The sequence below is a fragment of the Palaemon carinicauda genome, chromosome 4 (genome assembly GCF_036898095.1).
Source record: "Palaemon carinicauda isolate YSFRI2023 chromosome 4, ASM3689809v2, whole genome shotgun sequence".
Lineage (NCBI taxonomy): Eukaryota > Metazoa > Arthropoda > Malacostraca > Decapoda > Palaemonidae > Palaemon > Palaemon carinicauda.
In genome coordinates, this window is record NC_090728.1 from 71,128,847 (window position 1) to 71,152,961 (window position 24,115).

A 24,115-nucleotide genomic window follows, 5' to 3' on the forward strand; every position below is an offset into this window, starting at 1 on the left:
CATGTATTGGAAGAAGTTCAATGACGAAGCAATTTTCCTAGGATCGTGATCTGCGGGCGTACTGTCAGGATCCGCTCTGCGAATGAAGTAGGTAATATTCGCCCTAAGTTGTTTTAGGGACAAGTTTGAGCCCGATGTTTCTCATTTAAAGAGCTGTCCTCCCCTGAAGTCTGAAGTTCTACGAAGATAGACCTTTAGACACTCTACTAGACACAGCGAGACATCTTCCTTCATGTTGTTGGGGTATTAAAGCCAACACTTGTTGTTGGCACGGGCCTTTCCCTTGGTTGGCCCGTAGCTACTTCCTTCAAAGGGAAGATTCTCCAGGGACCCCACCTTTTGGTAGGTAGCTCGTTCTTGGCTTGAAACGTTGGGTCAGGAAAGAGATTCAGTTCTCCCGCTTCAGTGAACTGAATATGGCCCTTACCCCAAGAAAGGGCCACTATTTCACTAACTCTGGCCCCCGAGGCTAGAGCAAACAAGAATATAACTTTTTGAGTCAAAATTTTCAAAGAGCAGTCCTCATTGTTCACTGTTGAGGCAAAGTGTAGGACCTTATCCAAGGACCATGAGATGGGCTTCGGAGGTGCTGCAGGCCTAAGTCTAGCACAGGCCTTAGGGATCTTGTTAAAGATTTCATTGGATACGTCTACTTGCAAGGCGTAAAGCAAAGGTCTAGTCAAGGCAGATTTACACGTTATCATGTTGGGTGCTAAACCTTGTCCATGAACGTGAATAAAGAAGGATTAACAGAAATCTGTTGAGATCTCTTTTGGTCTTCTTGCCTTGACAAAAGCAACCCACTTCTTCCAAGACGACTCATATTGCCTTCTGGTAGATTTAGACATATTCTTCTAAGAAGTCTATACTGTCTTTCGAGATCCCAAACCTTTTCTTAACTGCTAAGGAGAGAAAATCATGAGATGAAGGTTTTGGGTTTTCTGTGATGAAGCGAAGATAGTCGACTTCTGTACTTGTTGAGTCAGAACTGGGTCTGGCAGAGGGACCAGCCTCAGCTACAATTCCAATACTAGAGGGAACCAATTGCTCGTCGCCCACTTGGGAGTCACGAGGGCTGCTGTTCCCTGAAAGCATCTCAGCTTGTTGAGGACCTTCAACAAAAGGTTGGTTGGAGGGAACAGGTAAATCCCGGTCCATCTGTTCCAGTCGATGGACAGGGCGTCCACCGCTTCCACTAGAGGGTCCTCGTATGGGGCCACATAACGAGGTAGCTTCTTCTTGTCGCTCGTCACGAAGAGGTTGTTCTGCAGTTCTGGGACTTGACGTAATATGAAGGAGAATGATCCTGCTTCTAGGGACCATTCTGACTCCATCGGCGTGAGCCTGGATAGAGCGTCCGCTGTCACATTGTGGAACCCTTGAAGGTGAACTGCTGATAAGTGCCATCTCTTCTTTTCCGCCAAGCGGAAGATGGCCAACATCACTTGGTTGATTTAGGGTGATCTCGAACCTTGACGATTCAACCATCTCACTATCACCTCACTGTCCAGAATCAGTCTTATGTGGACTGAATGGCGAGGGGACAATTTCTTCAGCGTGAGAAAGACTGCCATGGCCTCCAAAATGTTGATGTGGAAGGTCTTGAATAGAGACGACCAAATCCCTTGGACTTTCCGTTGGTGAGAGTGACCTCCCCATCCTTCCTTTGACGCATCCGTGTGGATGATGAGGTGGTTGCAGAGGCACCGACCTCTTCAGATTCTTGGCCTTCGACCATGGCTTGAGAAGTGATCGTAGTCGAGTCGGTATCGGTCTTCTTAGATCTCTTCGAGCGTTTGATGCGTATCTTCTCCAGACTCCCGATGCATCCTTTAACTGTGCTCTTAGCACCGGAACTGTCACTAATGCAAACTGAAGGAGCCCAGCACTCTCTCCTGTTGGTGTCTTGATATCCGACCGGATTTCAGTAGTCTCTTAACAGATCCCGCTATCTCTCTCCTCTTCTTTGGTGGAATGGAGAGGCGGTGTGACTGTAAGTTCCAAAGTATTCCAAGCCATTGAAACTCCTGAGCTGGAGATAGTCGAGACTTTTTGACGATGATCTTGAATCCCAGATGTTCTAGGAACTGGGTCACTTTCTTGGATGCTTGCATGCATTCCGTCTCGGAAGCCGTCCACACCAGCCAATCGTCCAGGTAGGCTACCACCTGGACACCTTCTAGGCCTAGTTGTTGAACGACTGCATCTGCAAGCTTTGTAAAGATCCTTGGGACTATGTTTAGTCCGAAGGGCATGGCTCTGAAGATGTATTTCTTCTTCTGTAGCCTGAATCCTAGGTAGGAGGAGAGTTGGCGATTGATTGGAATATGCCAATAGGCATCTGCCATGTCTATGGAGACTGTGTACGCCCGTTTTGGCAGCAGGGTCCTTATGAGTTGAAGGGTCAGCATTCTGAACTTGTAGTTTTCTATGAACTTGTTGAGTGGCGACAAGTCCAGAATGACTCTGAGCTTGTCTGAGTCCTTCTTGGGAACACAAAACAGCCTTCCTTGGAATTTGATGGACTTTGCCCTCCTTATCACCTGTTTGCTCAAGAGTTCTCGGGTATATTCTTCCAGGACGGGGGTGGAGTGTTGGAAGAATTGAGGAAATGATGGTGGAGCTGTCTTCCAGCTCCAACCTAGTCCGTTCTTGATCAGGCTGTGGGCCCAGGGATCGAAAGTCCAGCAATCCCGAAATGATTGGAGTCTTCCTCCTACCGGAAGCATCTCAATGCTTCTGTTGTCCGGAGGACTTGCCTCCTTGACCGCTCCCTCCCCTACCCCCTCTTCCTCTTGAGGGGCGTCTAGAGGAACCTCTATTTGACCCTCTACCTTTAGGGTGAAAAGTAGTGGTCTGCCTCTCATAGGCCGGAGTAAAGGCTGGTGACTGGGTCACCATCTGCTGGGGTACCATCTGGTAGGTGGGTTGGGGTTGTGCCACCATCTGGGGCACCGCGGTCATGGGAAGTGTTTGTTGTCTGGCGGGGCGAGAGGGCAGCCTTGGCCTCTTTGTCTTCCTTTTCGGTTGGGGACCCTCATCCGGGGAAGATTTCCTCTTAGCCGACATACCCCACTTTTGGAGAAGATTCCTGTTCTCTGTGGCAGCCTTGTCGACTATTTCCTTGACCACTTCACTCAGGAAGAGGTCCTTTCCCCAGATATTGGAAGATATCAACTTCCTGGGTTCGTGCTTCACCGCAGCAAACACGAATTCCCTACATGCCCTTCTGGCCCTAACGAAACCATATATGTCCTTGACCAGTATTGCCAAGTGTGACTTGGCCACGACCATAAACATGTCTGGGGATCTTTGGTTACTTGCCATTGCCTCCAGGGTAGTCTGGAGGGACAGAGATGAGGCAAGCCTTTCCTTTATCTCTTGCTCTCTGCGCAAGAGAAAGTCAGACAACTTAGGGAGGTTTTCACTGAACTGGCTTCCAGCAATATCCGCCTACAACTTCCCGACTGAGAAGGTAAGATGTATTTCCTTCCAGTCCTTGTGATCTGTAGGCAGAGCTAGGGATAAGGGTCTACACTCCTCAAGTGTAGGACAAGGTTTCCCAGCTTCTACTGCCTTGAACCCTTTTTCCGCAAAGGGAATGGCCAGTGTAGCTGGAGCAAGAAAAGAAGGGTGTTTCTTACTCAGGGCTGGCACTTTAGAGTTAGTGAAGCCCCTGTCTTTCAAACTGCTAGCCATTAAAGCCTGAGCTTTTCCATGGTCAAGAACTATAACCTCTTTCGGCTCTGTCTCCTCCTTAGACACAGGTTCCACCTTCAAACGGACGAAGCAGTCTGGATAAGACTCAAAGCTGGGCCAAAAGTCGCCATCTTCAATGAGGACGGCTCCCAGCTTCTCTGAAATAACTATCTTTCCGTTTGTGATAGGCAGGTACTCTGCATGCCACCAAGGGTTTACTTCAGAACATGAAGGAAGATCCTTCACGTTGAGTCTCTTGTGAGACCCGCGGGACGCTGCGAGATGATGTATCTCCTTCCTCAATGCAGCTTCCCTTTCTTCACTCTGCTTCTGAAAATTCTCCATCATTGACATGAGGGTAGACAGGGTCTTCCCCATTTCATCAGATGGAGGAGCAGAGGACGTAGAGGGCACTGGTTCTGGGACTGGAACCAACGAAACGGACACCGATTCAACTTCATCCTTTTCAGTTTCAGAAGCCAAGGTAGACTCCTCTTTCTGACCTTCCGCAAGAAGGTCCTTCTCGGTGTCTTCTGACACCTATGACATCCTCTCATCTAGATGGATGTCCTTCATCGCATCTGAGACATCCGTATCTACGGAAAACTAGACGCAAGGGATCTCAGGGTGAGGCTGTGGTATGACGGCATCCGCAGATGCCTTAGGGAACAGATAGGCCCGCATCCCATGGCGTTCTTGTGGAAGCCACGGACTCATCTACGCAGCTTACTCCGTGCTGCATCCCTTGACTCCGTTGTCTTGGGGTCATCAAAGGCCTCAGTAACCAAGGCTTTGCATACATTACATACCTGGGGGTCCCAATACTTGAGAGTTCCCTTGGTGATGGAACAGAGGGAGTGCACCCTGCACTCCACGTGGCTGCAGAAGTCCTTGCTCCTGACGTTGCAGAAGACTCGCAGGCACTTAAGGTGGTCCTCCTGTAAAGAGAGGAAAACAAAATGAGTATATGTTAGTTTATCTCACTTGATAAACTACATAAATATTATTAATAATATTTTGCATTTTATTGCATATAGCTTAGGATAGGCGAGCTAGAAATTAATTAAGAAAGACACATACATGTCTTTCCTGTTCAGCCAATTGCTGTGACCTCCCTCAAAATTAAAGCCTAGGGTTATCCTATTCAGGAGGCCCATTGGAAGAGTTCTACCCTGTAAGGATAGATAAGTGTAACTTAATGCTGACTTCCCAAAGGTTTAATAATGAGGGTCATTGGTAACTGATCATCTATCAGTGTATGGAAAGAAATTTCCTTTCCTTATATATTATGGTCTCAACAATAGACTGCGCATGGACACACCGAGTATGTTGGAAATTTAACTACTGTATACTTTATACTATAGTTTTCTGTTTGCAGTATGATCTATACTGCAAATATACTGGCTACTGTATAGTCATATACTGTAGTTCTGGCCGGCATGTTGCCAGCAAGGCTAGCCCTAGGGCACAGTTCAGCCAGCACATTGCCGGCTGGGATGGTGGCCGGCGGCTTGCCAACCGCCGGCAGGTCGCCGGCTGTCGGCGCACTAGTCCAGCCGGCATCTTGCCGGTCAGGGTAGTGGCCGGCAGTCTGAACTCGGCCGGCCCTTGCCAGCCAAGTCAGTTGTGCCGGCGGCTCGTTGGCTGCCGGCGCACAAGTCCAGCCAGCACCTTGCCGGCTAGGGTAGTGGCCGGCAGCTGCTGGTTAGGTTAGTACCCAGCAGCACTAGCCGATAGAGAGAAAGCAAGGAGTGAAGGATGATGTAAAAGCTCTGTCTTACTACCTTCCTCCAGAATGAGGGTTCAAATTAAAGGGGAGAATGTACAGTATTGGTCAGGCTTCCACCCATCCACAACCATTACTGGTCTCTGCCGGCCACAGGTTTGTGAATGGAAGTCCAAGAGAGGACTGAAGAACAATCTACAGTAAAGGGATCCTCTGCCGGCAGCCGGCCCAGCCGGCACAGCTCTCCCGGAGCCTTGCGTCCATAAGGGAAAGCTAAGCGACTAAGCCACTACAAGCGGAAGCCCAAGCAAGCTCTACAACCTGCTGGCAAGCAGTGAGATTGTAGAACGACGGCCATAGGAATGCGATGGCTAGGCCATCACTAAAGGACAGAGGGGGGAAGGAAAGGGGTCCTGTAAGAAGTATGGAAGGAGCCGGCAGGGTTGCCGATCCTACCACACCCTAAAGAAACTCTGTTTCAGTATCGGCGCCATCCTAGGCGGCAGGAGAATATCTATTCTCCAGCCTAGGGTCTGCCAATACAGTTAAGGGGCCAGCAGCAATCTTGCCGCCACCCCTAAACAAGAGAGAAACAGAGTTCCAGTGCCGGCGCCATCCTAGGCGGAAGAAGAATTTCTATTCTTCAGCCTAGGGTCTGCAAGCACAGGACTAGTCTACTAGACCACACGGAAAAGGTGGCAATATCATATAACCCATTCAGGTGCGGTCTAGGGAGGTCTAGCCTCCTATGCCGACAGCGTAATCCGACAGCGGAATGACTATTCACCCTGCCGGCCAGCTGCCGGCACAAGACTATCTACTCTGAGGTTCTGACCAAAACCCAAAACCTGCCATCTGCGGTTAAGGGAAGGGACAGAAAAACCCTAGCCTAGTCCTGCCTGAATGATAACTCGAGGCACGACCAACTAGGGCTGTAGCCTACAGCTACACTCGGAGGGAAGGAGGGATTACCCTCAAATCTCCACTGGAGACGAGTATCGCTTGATATAATAATTCTAGGAGATATCTATCTCCACCTGAATTGATAAAACGATACACGAGGGTAACCGGGGAACATGTATGAAAGTATACAGTATACTAAAGCCACTAGGCTAGTAGCCCAGTGGTAGCGAGAATCGACTACCTAAATCACCGAAACCCTCTCGTATATTATCTTAGAAGAAGAAATTTTATATGCAATCAACATATCTCACATGTATAAATTGCCTAAATAGCTTCATTTAAACTTAATAACACTAGGAATGTCTATTATAGCATGCATGAAAGTAAACAAATGCCTAGGCTAGGAAGCTTAGCCTAAGCAAGGTTCGGTTACCTAAATCGCCGAAACTATTACGAATATTATCGGCATAATATAATTAACTCCTAGCAATGAGGACTAAATAGCTATCTTTATTTATGCTATTTATACCGGGAAAGTCGTTCTGGCTAACTAAATAACTCATGCGTTACGAACAACAGCGCCCATGACGCCTCCGGTTCAGGCAACAGCTCTACCAGTAAGTTAACTTAAATTGATTTAATTTCACTGTGAGGCAAGAGCTAGAATTTATACAATGTAAAGATCAAATACTCAACTTTCCAGAGGCAGAAGAGGCTGGAGATTGCATGATAAATCCAAAATAATCCAAAGTAACGAGAGAGCAACCAGGAAAAACACCGAGCGAGATCGCTACAGATAAAGGAATAAACATGGTGGCGATGATGGCGCCATCTAGATACTCAGATAGTAACGGAGGAGGGGTACCTTGATAACGGCTCCCCTTCTATTTTTGCCACTTTCCCCCTCAAAGCGAAAACGCTATTCGGGGTGAAGATTGCTATGTGTCGTATCAAGATATACGTCCCAATATTATGCGATATCCTTAAAGGAAACTTTAAGGATATTCGTGCCAGGAGTTAGAATTCTGGAGACCTTAGGGTAAATTCTTAAAGGAACCTTCCATCAGGATGACATGGCCTGAGCCCAAAAAAACAAATTATACAAATTACAGTGTATTCTTATGGGAATATTCGCTCCAACATACGATCATTTTAACATACGATCTAGGTTCCAGAAGGAATTAAGATTGTATGTAGAGGTTCCAGTGTATTAGAACCAGCAAATGTCGTTCCAAGGGATCTACAGTACATAGGCATAGAGAATGAATCCTCACAACCGGCTGCCAGCATACCAAAAACTAAGAAAGTAAGCCTAGCAAATGGATAAGGCAACACAAAAGAAAGGTCTACCTGTCAATATTAGAACAAGGTTGGTTTTGTTCTAAGGGATCAACAAAGTGTAGACACAAGACATAAGTCCCCACAATCAGTGCCGTCTAGCTAGGCACTATGGCTAAATAGGTAAGTGAAATACTGTTGCCCAAAGACGACTGTAAAAACCCCTCCACTGCACCCAGAGGGTACCTTCATGGCTGCAGCTCCCCACTATGGCGTATCAATAGAAGGGGAGGGGTGACGGCCTCACGAGAACCTTGCGGTTACGTGGTAAAAGTTGATGGTAGATTTGCAAATACTAGCCAATCTTGGCCAAGGGCTAAGTGTCAGGGGTTAGCCTAAGTAAAGACTAATGAAAGACAAGCGTGCAAAAAAGGGCAAAAGTCGAACCTAAAATCATACCACAGTTGTAAAAGAATATATTTAAAACACTTTTACAAGACAAGATAAAAATGGATATACAATCCTGAGCAATTTGGAAACATGAGCGACTGGCTTATCCCATGTGGCGACAGCGCAAAATTCTCGAACACAAAAGGAATGGTACTCATAATAATCAATGAGAAAGAAGCAGAAGCATCCATAGTCTCAAAAACACTAAAAAAAAATTGAAAACAAGAAGAAAACTCCCGATGCAATCTATCAAGATGGCAATGCAAGAAGGAATGGAAAACCAGCGAACATGTTTTCAGCACACTGGGATCGGAGTAGTAACGACTCTCTCCCCCACATATCCAATCATATCCCATATCCTTCAAGACAAGGTTAACTCTATTCGGGGAAGGATAGCTGTGGCTTGTTTCAAACACGTCCCTGTTTCATACACGATATCTCTCAAGATATTCGCTCCGGGGGATAGAACCCTATGATACCTCCACAGGTAAAATTCTCTGGTATATCACTTTGAAGAACTCCCATCAGGACGACATGGCTCGAGCCCAAAAATGTTTTTTTTTATATATAGTTACAAATAATATCGCGAGAGAATTTAACTAATAAAAAAGCACAAAATTCAGTGCGACCTCAGGGTTACAGTAATACCTTGAGATACGAGCGACCCAACATATGAGAAAATTGAGACACAAAGAGAGTTCCGAGCAAATTCTTATTCTGAGATACAAGGAAAAATTTGAGATACGAGGTACAGTAGTTCCCTATGCGGCTGCCAGGTGGCCGCGTGTGCGAGAGGCTGCTCACAAGGACAGCATCACTCGGTCTTTCCCGTCGGATCTCCGTCGCGTAAAGTTATCCCTGAGCATCGGCCATATTGTTTGCATTTTTACATCTTTTTTCTGTGAATCAGTGCACAATTCATTAAATAAACAATGGGTCTAAAGCAAACGAGTGCAAAAAAGGGTAGTGACAAGGAAAAGCGTATGATGACAATGGAGATGAAGCATGAAATAATGGCAAAACATGAGAGTGGCGTAAGAGTGACTGAGCTGGCTCGCCATTAGGAGAGGAGTAGATCGACTATATGTACCATCCTCAAGCAGAAGGATGCTATAAAGAGCATCAAGCGTTCCAAAGGAGTAACCATCCTTTCCAAAGCTGCATAGTGATATTCACGATGAGATGAAGAGCTTTTTTTATCTGGATAAAGTAGAAACAGTTGGCGGGAGATAGTGTGACCGAGACGATCATATGCCAGAAGGCCAGTCGAATCTATGATGACTTGAAAGGGAAGCAAGCAGCCGAGAAAGGTGAGACTTCGACTTACCGTATTTTCCGTGTCATAAGACGCACCTTTTTTTCACGAAAAATGCCCCACAAAATCACCCTGCGTCTTAACACTCAAGAAAAAGTTGTTTATGGGAGTTTGACACCCCTCAATCACCCAACTATTTACATACAAGGCCCCAAACTCACGAGAGATAGAATATAAACCTACAATTATCATTCATATGTAATAAATTCATTTATTTTTATATTGCACTTCATTTAATAAAGTACAGTAGCAAATTATTTTTTTTTTCTCTTTTTAGTAATCAGCTGATGACTCACTAACCCCCTTCTACATGAAAATATGCCAACTACTGGTCTCAAAGCAGACGACGCTATGACATATTAGTTGTTTATGAAGTATATATCTATTTTCTAATTTTTTGTTGATATTTTGTAATAAAGCAATAAATTGATAATGACTTTGTTGCCTGAGTTACGAAATAATACAAACAGACAGTTGCTGAATACAACCAAGGAAAAAACTTCTGTTTGTTGATTGCAGTTATACCAATTTGCAGAAAAAGTAACGACTTAGAATCACATAAACAGTAGAAAAATTATTCCACCTAATTACATTTTGTGTGAAAATTTATAGGCTATATGAGGAATTTTGGAAATATTACTAGAATTTCACCTCTTTAACAAACTTTTATGAACCTTTGGCAACACTGCTTTCATGTAAACAACACTTGAAACACCAAACACTCTGGCTAAACGTGTAGTTGTGGTGGAAACTATGACTGGTTTAGTGGTTTCTTATATGAATAAGTAATAAAATTCGGATAACCAGCATATAGCTAATTAATACTAACTTAAACATTCCATAATACACCCAAAATAGGAAAAGTTACTGTGCAAGACAATAAGCACGCTACAGTCGCTGACTAAGGATTTGTAGCACAAAAGTTTTTAAAATTCTCAATTTTTTTTTCTAAAACGGCCTTGCTAATTTAAGGGTGCGTCTTACCACTTGTAGCGTTTTATGACACAGGAAATATGGTACTTACTTACTTACTTTGATGGCTGCTTTTCCGGTCCCATACATCAGGGGAACCCCACTCTCTACAGGACCTCCACTGTCATTTTACCTTATTCGTTCAGAGTAGTTAACGTTTCATGTCTCGTATTCTTCATTTACTGTTAAATCATCACTGTCAAAAGACTCATGAAATAAGAAAGTCTTCAGTTTCCTCTTGAAAGCCTTAATGTCTTCAATCATTCGGATGTTCCATGAGAGCTTATTATATAGTCTAGGGGCCGCATATTTAAAGGCTCTAGAGCCTAAGGTAGACATATATCTAGGTTCCAACAGTTTGAAGCCATCTGTAACTATTCTCGTGTCGACACGATTTGTTGGCTGTGCAATATGTAGCAATTTTCTTAAGTACCGTATTTTGGACGCCCGGTTCTTATAACTTGGTGGGTTATTGTACATATTTTAAATTCAATCCTCACTTTAATCAGCAGCCAGGGTAAATCAATTTGTATAGGGGTGATCCTTTCTCTAGGTGGGACGCCTTTTATCAGTCTTGCTCCTGTGTTTATTATTTTTTGAAATTTCTTAAATTGCACTTTTGATAAATTGTAATAGAGAGAATAGCAATAGTCAATCCTGGTAATAACACAGTTTATCACAAGTTTCTTTACAGAATTTTCGTCTAGGTACTTTTTTATAAACTCAATATTTCTTAGATGATAATCAGCAGTTTTCATTACATTATTTATTTGGGCATTTAGAGATAGGTTCCTGTCAAGAAATACACCTAGATCTCGAACTTTACTAAAAAACGGCACCGAGTCATTATTTATGTTTATTTGAATATCACCTAAGTTTCTCACGCTGTTTATCTTGCCCACCACCATGAATTCAGTTTTGTTCTCATTTAATTTTAGTTGTTTAAATGTCATCCATTCTCTAACACTATCAAGGATCCAGTTTAAAGTTTCAGTAGTGTCATGTATATCATTTATGGAGAAGTAAAATTGTGTGTCATCTGCAAATAGTTTAAACTTCACGCCATGCCTTTGTAGTATTTTCGATAGACCAATAGTATAGATGCAGAATAAGATTGGGCCAAGTACACTCCCCTGGGGTACCCCTCTGTTTAAGGGTTCATATGATGAATAAAAGTTTCCAATTTGTACACAGTAATTTCTACCAACTAAGTAGTCTTTTAAGTATTCGAAGGCTTGATCTTCAACGCCGATGGAACATAGATCATTTAATAGCAGTTCATGTACCACTGTATCAAAAGCAGCACTGAGATCGAGCAGAACTAAGCTATCACAATTTTTTTCATCCATCATTTCTAGCATATCATTTACAACAGAACAGGTTCAAGAATTACATATTCAAGCACTTTTGAGATAAAGGATAGATTTGAAATAGGTCTATATGAGCTTAATTCTTGGTAGTCCAGTGCATTTTTCAGAAATGGTGTGAGTGTAGCCATTTTCTCAGATTTAGGAAACTTAAATTCATCAATGCTTGCATTTTCTATTCTCCTTATTATTTTGGCTAGACTAGAAAAGTCTCTCTCTCCAATTACTTCAGATATTGGCATAGGATCGATCGCGCAGTTTGTTTTCTTTGCTCTCTTGATAATTCTGGTGATGTCATCTTGTGTTATGTTGTTAAATCGTATTAATTTTGTCTGTGTGCCTGGTGTATCACTAATCTGATGTTGAGCATTTACGAATGACCTGGTCATATTTTCAATTTTGTTTCTATAGAATACTAGAAAATTATTTGCTAGTTCCTGGTCACTGTATCCATCAGGTAGCTTCTTTTTTTTTACCCATTATACCATTCAGGAGACGATATAACTTATTTATGTCTGTTGCTGCTTCGAGGATCTTTCTCTTATAGTATTCACTTTTTTTCCTTCTTGGTAGGTAGTTATATTGACATGCAGTAGTTTTGTATTCTACCCAAGTACTTTCAGTTTTTAACCTATTTCACTTTTTCTTTACATCTTTTTTCCCTCTTTTTTTTTTCAAAGTCTCTCCATTAAACCAAGGAGATTGGTCTTTTACGGTTATAGTCTTTTCCATCCGTGGGCACATGGTATCATATTCACTTTTACTGTACTCACTTTATCGTAAGTGGTCATAAGACAGGCACATGGTATCATATTCACTTTTACTGTACTCACTTTATCGTAAGTGGTCATAAGATAGTTAACACTCTTAACTCCTAACATACGTTGGTCATCATGATCACAAGGAATGTTGATAGCATCATTTATTTTCTTTGTAACTTCTTCAATAAATACGGTAGGAGAAAAATTTGATTTATGACTAAAGTTTATTTTCTTCACTAATGCATGTTTCTGTAGAGGCAGACTAAACGTAATGAGTTTGTGTATTGGGGAGATAGCACATTTCTCTTCGACTTTTATATCTGATACAATATTATTCATGTCATCACTTAGAACCAAGTCTAGTGTATGCCCAGTTAAAGTAGTTGTACAGTCGACATTATTCACTAGTCGATATGATTCTAGTAACTCACTAAATGCCAAAGCGTTGGGATTTGATGTATCATCCATCCAAAAATTGAAGGCCTCACAGATAACTAATACGTTTTTCTCCATAGTAATCATCTCAATGAGAGCACCGAATTCTTCAAAAAAGATACTAGTGTTTGTTCTAGGAGGTTTGTAGATGATTACAAAGGATATTCTTCTATTTTTTGGCGTAAATTTTATTTTTATATATTCAAAGCTTGTTACAATAATTCTTTTCAACGTTTTGAGGTTTGAGTAACTTTTATGAATAAAGAGTCCGACACCCCCACCAGACCTACCTTCTCTCGGTATGTGAAAGAAGGCATGTGTGGGGGGTGTCATTTCAGTGATCTTTGCCTTGTCCAAGTTATTTAGCCATGTTCTAGATAATGCTAGTATATCTAAATATTTCTCGTTTATTAATTCTCGAATTTGAACAGTATTATTACCTACAGATTGTATATTTACATAGCCCCAGTTTATGACATCCCTAGTAACCATGATCAGTATTTTCTGCTAGTCTTTTCAATTCCAAGTCAAAAGCATTGCAGTCTCTAGAATTTACTGTGTGGTCACTTGGTCTGTTTAACTTTGTGCAGTTTATACACGTTGACACTTGCGAACATTTCTAGCAAACTCTATCTTCATTCTTAGACTTGCAATCTTTTTCAAAATGTCCATACCTCTGACAGTGGTAGCAGGTGATTATGTGGTACCCATCACGTATGTTATAGATACCCCATCATAACGAAGCTTTGTCCCCATTATCATGAATAGCCTTCCGAACTTCAGGATCACATTTCAGCACATGGTGGGTGGTCCCCCCCCCACCCCGGCATTTTTCTTCAGGACTACACTTATCTTCTATATTTTGGATTTGGTCCAGGCAGCGATTTCCTTAAATCAAAGCCTTTACTACATTATCTTCATCATTGCATACATTGCATACCATTATTTTGGGTTTTACTTTTCCGCATTTTCTCGTTTCAGTGTCAGCCACCAATGTCTGAATTTTGTTGGCCGCCTCTTCTCTGATCATATGGTTTGCAAAGTTTACAACAACATTTCCATTCGTAGTTAACCTCGTGTTAAGTATAGGAATGTCTTTAAGTGCTTGTTCAACCTCACATTTTCTTTCAGTAATTTTAGTTGTTGTATTTGATTTAATTATCAACAGATTTTTTTTCCTTAACTTTGTCAGAAAATGACGGTTTCTCCTCTGTTGCTTTAATTGATTCCATATTCAGGACAAAAATGTCAAATTTCTCAGTGAGGTCAGTGATCTGGGTGGAATTTACTGCGTCTGCGCTAAGGTTCGCAAGTTTGCTTTCCAAGTTATCTATTTTTGCATCTTGTTCGTTCAGGGCCAGATTTTTCATGTTTACAACTTCCTTTAATTTTGATATTACTAAATTGTTTTGTCTGGCTTCACGTACGCAGTGTGAGCATAACCAGTCTAGGTTAATCCGTTCATTCTCACTGATGGCTATCACTATAAAAACACATCTTTTATGGTAGAGTCTTTTGCATTCACATACTATCCATTTTTTCCGATCTCCATTCGTTTCATTACATTTGAAGCAGATATAGTTTAGAGCAGACATGGTGTACTGTTTCTTATCACTTAGGTTTCTCCATAAGACTAACTAATACCTTTTCAATGATACTCTAAAATAGAAACACAATGCTAAAACATGACTAAGGGCATCAATAGCAGAGCTCGACACAACGTGTCCACACTCTAGCACTGATACAGTCTTAAAAGATGCCAGCGGAAGCCTTCAAAGCCAGTCGTGGCAGGCTGGATAATTTAAAAAAACGGACAGGGATACACTCGGTTGTGAGGCATGGGGAAGGAGCAAGTTCCAACGCGAAAGCCACGGCGGACTTCGTTACAACCTTTGCCTCGGTTATCGCCCAACATGGCTTAATCCCCCAACAAGTCTTCAACTGCGATGAAACTGGCCTTTTCTGGAAGAGGATGCCCAGGAGGACTTTCATCACGGCAGAGGAGAAGAGACTACCGGGCCATAAACCCATGAAGGACCGGTCAACTCCAGCCTTGTGTGCCAATGCCAGCGGTGACTGTAAGGTTAAGCCACTGCTGGTGTACCATCTGAAAACCCACGTGCTTTCAAAAGCCAAAGGATCTTGAAAGAAAAACTGCAAGTGATGTGGCGCGCTAATACTAAGGCTTGGGTTACCCGGCATTTCTTTTCAGAATGGGTTAACCTGTCCTTTGGTCCAGCAGTCAAAAAATATTTGGCTAAGAAAAACCTGCCATTGAAATGTCTCTTGGTCCTTGACAATGCCCCTGGTCACCTTCCTGGTCTCGAAAAGGACATTCTTGATTAATTCAGGTTCATCAAAGTCCTTTATCTCCCACCTAACACCACACCACTCCTCCAGCCCATGGACCAACAATTTATTTCCAACTTTAAAAACCTGTACACGAAGCATTTGTTCAAGAAATGTTTTGCTATCACAGACAACACCAATCTCACCTTTCGGGAATTTTGGAAGGAACATTTCAACATCGTGCATTGTTGGAAAATTATTGACGATGCATGGCAGGGTGTCACAAGATGAACTCTTAATTCAGCATGGAAGAAATTGTGGCCAGCTTCCATCGCTGAGAGGGACTTTGAAGGGTTCGATACGACAGACCCTGATGACCCCAAACTGTTGTGATGGATGAAATAGTGTCTCTTGGAAAGTTCATGGGGCTGGAGGTAGACAAGGAAGATGTGAACGACCTTGTCAAGGAGCATCAGGAAGAGCTCACAACAAAAGGAATTGATCGAGCTCCAGGAGATGCAACATACGGAGGTGTTGCAGGAGCTCAGTAGCGAGGGGGAGGTGGAAAACGAGGGCCGCCTTTCTACGGTAGAAATCAAAGACATGTTAGCGAAGTGGCAGGAGTTTTCTAATTTTATGGAAAAGAGGCACCCGGACAAGTTGGCAAGAGGTCGTGCGTTAGCCTTGTGTAACAACACTTGCGTGCGTCACTTTAGCAACATTTTGAAGGGGAGACAAAAGCAAACATCTCTAGAGAGGTTCCTTCTAAAAAGGCCGTCAAAAAGTGCAGGTGAAAGCGAGGCAAAAAGAGCCAAGCAGGAAGAAGAAAAGTAAAAAAAAGAAAACGAAAACAAAATGTAGATTTAAGTTTAGTGTAACATAAGATTAACATTTTATTTTTAAGTGTGTGTACAGTAGGCTAATTTCATTTAAGTTAAATTTAAAGTTGAATTTCATTTAAGTTGAATTTAAAGTTAAGTTATGTTACGTAGTGTTACAAAAGTGTTGAATACCGAACGTGTTGCCGTCAAGTCTCTCTCCTCCCCGTCCTCTCTCCCTCCTCCTCCTCCTCCTCCTCCGCACACACCGCCGTTAGCTGCTATCGTCTGTCTCGAAGGTAAGAACTCCATAATAATGCTACATTTCATAACCAGTTCATAGCTATTTATTATTTTGTTTGCGTAGGATGTTGATTACAACCATTAAAAACATGTTCTTCCTCTGTAATATACTGTTTTTAGGGTTTTTTTCAGAGGGTGGGAACAGATTAATTTGTTCTTAGTTATCTTATATGGGAATACTGTAATTGAAATACGTGAAAACTGAAATACGAGCTCAGTCCTGGAACGGATTAAACTCGTACCTCAAGGTATTACTGTAATTGGTAAGATATTTGTTGCTGCAAAAGCTAACTTACACACAGATGCGTCTGTTTGTTTGTTATGATCAGTGATAGAACTTGAACAGGGCAGTGGTTGCGGTTTTATGTGCGTTTTTAACAAAAGCTTGATATAAAATTGTCTTTAATTTATTTTGGAATTGTTTCTGCTTGTGTAATGTGCGGCTAGACTGTTTTCAATAATACACTAAAAACGGTTTTCCTGCTGAAATGAGGGTGCGTCTTGTATTTGTTTAAATTGGAAACAGCGCTGCCAACCGGTCAGTAGTGAAAATAATTCAGAAACAGTACGGCCAACCAGGCCAGTAGCGAAAGTAATGCCGGTTAACTGATGTTTCAAGATTATAAATTGCTGGATTAGTGATGATTACCCTGTATTTTCATAAGACCAATAGTATGGCTGTAGAATAAGATTGGGCCGAGTGGATTTTTAAGTTGTGTTCTTATATTCAATACAAATAACCTGGGTACCCAGCTCGTAATCCCTCACCCCTTACCCAAAGTCTTTATTGTCCTACCTTTTAAAAAATGAATTAATCAATTTGTACTTGATTTAGTCCTTCTTTGAGTCAATTTACAATTAATTACTACTGATTCTTATATTTAAAAGTATTCAAGCTGAATGTTCTCAAGTACGGAACTTTTCTATATTTGTTTGTGGTTTATTTAATTTTATAGTGTTTGTATCATTTTAAGACATTATGTTTGGTTTATGGCATATACTGTCAGCAGGTTACTTTATAGCTTCTGCAACTAATTAATGACCTACAATATGACAATACTGTACACTGTACTGACATCTAAGAGGTGGTGTATATGAGAAAAATAAAAGCTATAGAAATAAATCCTTTGAGTAAAGCAGAAGGATATTCTTCAAAATAAAAGGCTAAGAACAAAATACAAGCTCCATAATTTACATTTCAAAATATAAAAGGGCAGATGGTTCTAGGTAACTAAATACATAATGGATAACAACTTTCAAATGCTTCTACATATACACACCTATATTGACCTAATAAAATAATTGATAAATTCTACCTCTAAGTGTATCGGATGAGAACTTACTGCAGTTTTGTAATGAGGATGAAGGTCTGGAATGGGGAATGTGATGTAAAGATTTCTGATGTCTTTAACGGGCACAACATATCCTAACTTTCGGCACTGATCAGGGCCAAAGGGATGTGTTGTCCATTCTGGTACTGAGACATTCTTATTCACAACCCCAGAGAAAAGATCAGTCACCATGCTCTGAAGTTCATCTAAACTTTCTGTATGGAAAAAGTAAATAGGAAACATAAAACACTTAACAATTACACCAATACACCATAAGGAACACAATATGACAAAGAACCACAACAACAAATGAAAACAATACTAATATAGATACCTTGAGTTTGTCACTAAAAGTTGAATTTTTAACGGTTTCAGATTTTCATGTCACCAATGGACATTTTCACATTTACAACCATTAAGATATAAAAATATGATATCTCCAGAAGAAAATGTTCTAAAATCTAATAAAAAAAATCTGCATAATAATCTTTAAGAATAAATCTATAGGGTATTGTTAAATGGTTTAACATTAGCTCCCCAAAATGTTAGTGAAGCTAAGTAACAGGTGGGACTATCAGACAATGCTTTATATATGTTATGGTATATATATATATTACCACAATTTTTTTTCTAATTTGGTGAAAATATGAAAAATAGGGAATTAATTTGTAATTTTCCTAACTTTACAAACCTTGAGCTCTTTACATTGTTTGTAGTGGGTTGGCCAGGGAACCAGCCATCCGTTGAGATACTACCATTAGAGAGTTATTGGGTCCTTTGACTGGATAGAGCATACTACATTGCACCCCTCTCTCTGGTTATAGCTTATTTTTCCTTTGCCTACACATACACAGAATAGTTTGGCCTATTCTTTACACCTTCTCCTATGTCCTCATACACTTAACAACACTAAGATACAAAACAATTCTTCTTCAGAGTAGAGATCGACTAATTACTTTTGTCTTGGTAAAGGTAGAAGACACTCTAAGCAGGCCATAAACGCAGAAGACTGGCACGCTGATTCGACCACGATTGGCAAGAGCCAGCCAATCCTTAACGTGTATGGAGGGTAAACAGGACAAAACTGTTCTCTCATCCTTTCAACATGTGTGACTGAACAGGTCAGTCCTGCCGAGATTAGCAGTATCCCCTACCAGTCTTTTGCATGACTGGGGACGGACTAGCATGGCGACTGGATTGACTTACCTATTTTGACATGTACAGTATTAATAGAATATGACGATACTTTTTTCCTTAATCGGAGAGCTTTTAATAATATAATGATAAACTGAGTGCATTTCACAATCTTTCTGCTTAATCATTATATATCATAATAGGCCATGCTTTCTCTATTCCTAAAGTCACAAGATTAATGAGGGTAATAATTCTGTACATGTGGCGAAGGGAGGAGATAGTAGAGAACTTCAGAGGAGCAATCCAAGAGTAGCATTAACAAAGCTTTTAATCCGACCTATCGCACAAGATGCAACCCACAGAATCAAACGTCACGTTTTGGAGATACTTAAAATCTACTCAGAATTTTTTCTTCAAATAGTATAAATTTTCTTCAAATAGACTATGCCAGAGTTTAGTCAATTCGAAATGATAAACCAGAAAAATATTTTATCCACTCAATAGAGATAAATAATAACAAGGATCTAAAAATAAATTTTTTGGGCTCAGGCCATGTGGTGCTGATGGAAGGGTTCCTATAGGTAGCCTTCTAAGGGATATTTGCTACAGTGATACTCCCAGAGAATTGAACAAAAGGTCTCCAGGATTCCAACTCCTGGCGCGAGTATCCAATAAAGGATTTCGCATAATATCAGGGGACGTATACTAGATACAACACATGGCAATCTTCACCCCGAATAGATTTAACGCTTTGATATAAGGGGGAAGAGTGGCAAAAGAAAGGGGTGCCAATCTAGGCACCCGGTGGATCTCCTTTCCGACTACTACTGCGACGCCATTCCTATTCTTGTAGCCTGCTAAGAGTGTTGTGCTCTCCCTTAGCCTGGTGTTTTTTCAACTTTTTTCCGAATTTTCAACATGCAATCTCCAGCATCCTCATCACCTGGAAAGTTGAGTATTAATTCTTTCCTGAGTGTAATTTTAGTCTCCCTTTTCACAGTTAAATTTCAATAATTTCAGTGTGTTTGGATGAGCTTTGCCGAGACCAGAGGCAGCCATCTTACGACTAATGTCGCCCGTTACATTCTCACATATTATTTAGATAGTAGGCCGACACTTCCCGGCTTTAAGCTACAGTATTATATTAGCTAGATAAGCAAGTTATATAAGATGTGATATTGCATACATGAAAATTATCCTTTTCCTATTATGTGACTTTACTTATCGTATGCGGGCGGGAACACCGGTGGTACCGATTACCTTTGCCAGGGCTCCTACCAGAGCACGGCTACTCTTGCTCATATATACGTTAGTAAAGTAATTTCCCGTTTAGCCTCACCCTTATCGTTTCTTCTCGGTTCAAATGAGATGTTACATTCTCTAGAATCTATAGACAAGCTACGATAATTATTCTCTCTCTGAGAGAAGAGGCTAAACCCTTCCTCCCTCCCCGAGTGATGCCACCGTCATAGGCAGCCACTGTCTCTCTTCACTGCCGTCGAGTAGAACGATGTTCTTCCTGCCTCCGGCTTTGATTCAGATAGCCGCCACTTCTTATAACAGTGAACTGTAAGACCCTCAACCCCTCCCTCCCTCTGTCCTTTCGTGGCGGCGTGCCGTCACAAGATTCTTTCACCGGTATTCTGACAGTCACCCCAGCTTGCTAGGGTGATTGCGTTACCCGCAGGTGTCCTGCCGGCGGCAGTTAGTTCCGTCATCTCACTACCACCTTCCCCCTGACTTCCCTTCCTTCATAGGAAGTTGGTAAGATTGGGGGAGGACGGCTTCCGGCGGAAAACCTAACATACTGTGGAAAGTCCTTAGCTCTCTCTTGAGCTGCCATCCACATTCCTTGCCGTCGACTTCATTGCCGGTGACAGGCTATTTGTAGATGGGTGGGAGCCAGAATCTGATAGATTCTTTCTCCTTCCATTGGAACTTTCATTCTGGTAAGGAAACAGTAGGCGGACTTACGGTCCCACTACACTTACCGCTGTTATGTCCATTCATAATAGTAGGAAATTCTCCTTCCTTAATCTTTCTCTCTTTCTTTCGGTTAGCATCGTCAGGTACTAACCCAATACCGGCAAACTACTGTATATAACTATACAGTAGTACATATGTTTTCTAACATACTCTGTGTTTCCTATTGCAGACGATTGTTGAGACTATGATATTCTGTTGAGGCTGTGTACTCCCTCAACACCCAGATGGTTTTCCTTGATCATCAGGGACTTACAATACCCGAACGGTATTAATATAGTACTACAGGTGGATAATGTTAGTATAAGCTACTTACTAACTCTAGTTTCTAGAGTTTCTCTACCTTGTATCCTCCCTATTAGGGAAACTGAATATTAATACTGACGGAGGTCTCAGCAATAGCCTGGGAGAGGAAATTCAGATATGTGTCTTTTCTATTTCCTTTCAAGCTTACTACCCTAAGCTACCATATGCAATAGTGATTACTATTTTTATTATAAAATGTATGCTTTTATATCACTGATATAAAAAACAAAAAATGAAGTATTTTCCCTTTACAGGGTGACCCTATGGATAAGTGCGGAGCAATGTTCCGCAGCCACAAGGGGAAGGACTTCTATGGCCACACGATGAGCAGGACTCATGCCCCCTGTTGTATCGTCATGGGAGTCCTGAAATATTGGGACCCGAAGGGTTGCACCATCTGCTCAACGGCTTCGGTGAAGCCCCCCTAGCTACCCTAGAGGCTAGGGATACAGCGAGGGACACCCTTCGCAAATGGGTAAGGGGGTTCCAGAACAACTCCCCAGGATCATACCTACCTAATGACTACCTGAGGTGCCTACTGTTCCCAAATGCTCTGCCGAGTGCGGTGGTGTCCCAGGAACAGCTTCGGTCCCCCTTCATCCAGCCGAAGGTTGACTCGGACATCAAGGCCCAAGAGGACATGGACATCCATCAAGAGTGGATGTCAGAAGTGTCTTCCGACACTGAACAGGACCTGCTGCAAGGTATCCCTGAAGAGGACGAGGATCCTCCCCAAGTGGAGGGAGAAAAATCCCTCTCAACAGCGACAGACGATCCCCAGTTTGCCGTAGCCGCATACCAGCCACTGCCTTCAACGTCCTCTGCTCCAACTCCACAACCTGTTGCTCAGGCTAATGCGGGTGAAGAGATTCTAACATCTCTAAGATGCATGATGGAGTCGTTCCAACAGGAACAAAAAACGATGTAGGAATAGTTTAGGAAGCAGCAAAGACTGATGCAGGAGAAGATCGACCGTATCGGAACCACCAGGAGCACTTCTAAGAAGCCTCTTAGAGTATCCAATCTCCTTCATTGCTCTGAATCTAATCCCTGGAGGTACGCAGAGCATATGCCTATGATGAATGGGAAACTGTTCGTTTCCGAGAAGTTGGAGGCCAGACAGATGGAAGATCTTGAGTTCTGGCCTAACTTTTCCTTCTATCCCAAGTGTTATGTGAGACTACGAGACGAAAATGCAGCCCGAGAAGAAACAGTCCCTAAAGAGGTCCTCGTGTTTGAACACGATAAGGCCCAGGCCATCCTCCTGAAGACCCTGAAGGGAGCCAGATATACCAATGCCAAAGTCTCGGCACTGAGCAAGAAGTACCCCATCTTTCTTGCACCTTCCTCCATCGCAATTCCCTTTACGGAGAAGGCACTACACTTTGCCGTCAAGGCTGCCGACAAGGGAAAACCCTGCCAGACTCTTGAAGAATGCAAGCCATTCTCTCTTGCACTGCCTACCTGCGAAGAAAAGTGGAAGGATGTCTACCTAACCTTCTCTGTCTCCAAACCAGACCCGGAGATCGCAGGACAGCAGTTTAACGAGAACCTTCCTAAGTTGACAGACCATCTTCTGAAGAAGGAACAGGAGTCGAAGGAGAGACTTGCTGCCTCTCTCTTTCATCAGAACTGTTTGGAACTAAATGCAAGCCAACATAATGCCCCAGAAATCTTCCTCTTTCTGGCCAACATAATGCCCCAGAAATCTTCCTCTTTCTGGCCAAATCTCAAATAGGTACCCTTGTGAAAGACCTTTACGCTTTCTTCAGAGTGAAGAGAGCTTGCAGAGAGTTCGTCCTGGCTGCAGCAACCATCAGACATGAACCAAGGAAGCTGATTACCTCGAGTATCTGGGGTAAAAACCTTTTCCCACAGGAACTTCCAAGAGGTCATTGCGAGGGCAGCAACAAAGAACAGGAACCTTCTCCATAAGTGGGGTATGTCTTCAAAAAGAAAATCCTCTACGGAAGGCGATCCCCAGCCTAAGAACAAGAAGGCAAGGAGACCACGAAGACCGGCACAAATCACCGCCATGACCATGACCACAATGCCTCAGACCACCTTCCAGATGGTCCCTAAACAACTGGTAGCCCAGTCACCAGTTTTCAACCCTACTTTTGAGAGGCAGTCGACTTCCTCTCGCCCAGTCAGAAAGGAAAAGATCCTAAGAGAAGTTCTCCTGAGGGTAACTTCTCGCAGGGCCGAGGAGGACGTGGTCGCGGGAACAAATCCGCAGGAACCCCCAAGCAATGAGGGGTTCCAGGTAGGGGGCAGACGCTATCACTTTTGGGATCACTGGACCTTCGATCCCTAGGCCAACAGCCTAATCACAAATGGACTCAGGTGGAAATGGAGCAGAATTCCAACCCGTTTTCCAGAATTCTTCCAACACTCCACCGCTTGTTGGAAGAATATACCTCAGAACTCTTGAACAAGAAGGTAATAAAGAAAGTGAGGTCCATCAAGTTCCAGGGAAGGCTGTTTTGTGTTCTAAAGAAAGACAGACAAACTCAGAATCATTCTAGACTTGTCTCCACTCAAGTTCATCGAGAACAACAGATTTCAGATGCTTACTTTGCAACACATAAGGACTCTTCTGCCAAAAGGGGTGTACACGGTCTCAATAGACCTAGCAGATGCTTACTGGCATCTCCCGATGAGTGGCCCTTTCTCCTCCTACCTAGGATTCAAGCTACAGAAGATGTTTGTCTTCAGAGCAATGCCCTTCAGACTGAACAGAGAACCAAGGATATTCTCAAAGCTAGCAGACACAATCGTCCAACAGCTACAAACCAAAGGTGTTTAAGTGGTAGCATATTTAGACGACTGGTTGGTATGGGCAGCATCCAAGATTACTTGTCTGCAGGCAGCCCATAAGGTGACCCAGTTTTTGGAACACTTGGGCTTCAAGATCAACCGCAAGAAATTTCATCTCACTCCAGCTCAACAGTTCCAGTGGTTAGGAATCCAATGGAACTTAAAATCACACCACCTCTCCATTCCATCCAAGAGGAGGAGAGAAATAGCGGGATCTGTCAGGAG

At 42.5% G+C, this 24,115-nt stretch overlaps 1 protein-coding gene across 1 annotated transcript in view; it reads right to left on the reverse strand.

The window, feature by feature from the left end:
• The window catches only part of Ide (Insulin degrading metalloproteinase), a 511,525-nt gene that overhangs the window by 340,422 nt on the left and 146,988 nt on the right, over positions 1-24,115 (reverse strand). The window contains exon 6 of the mRNA XM_068372359.1: positions 17,660-17,862. Coding sequence (XP_068228460.1) covers positions 17,660-17,862 — 203 coding nt within the window. The remainder of the gene's footprint in view (positions 1-17,659; positions 17,863-24,115) is intronic.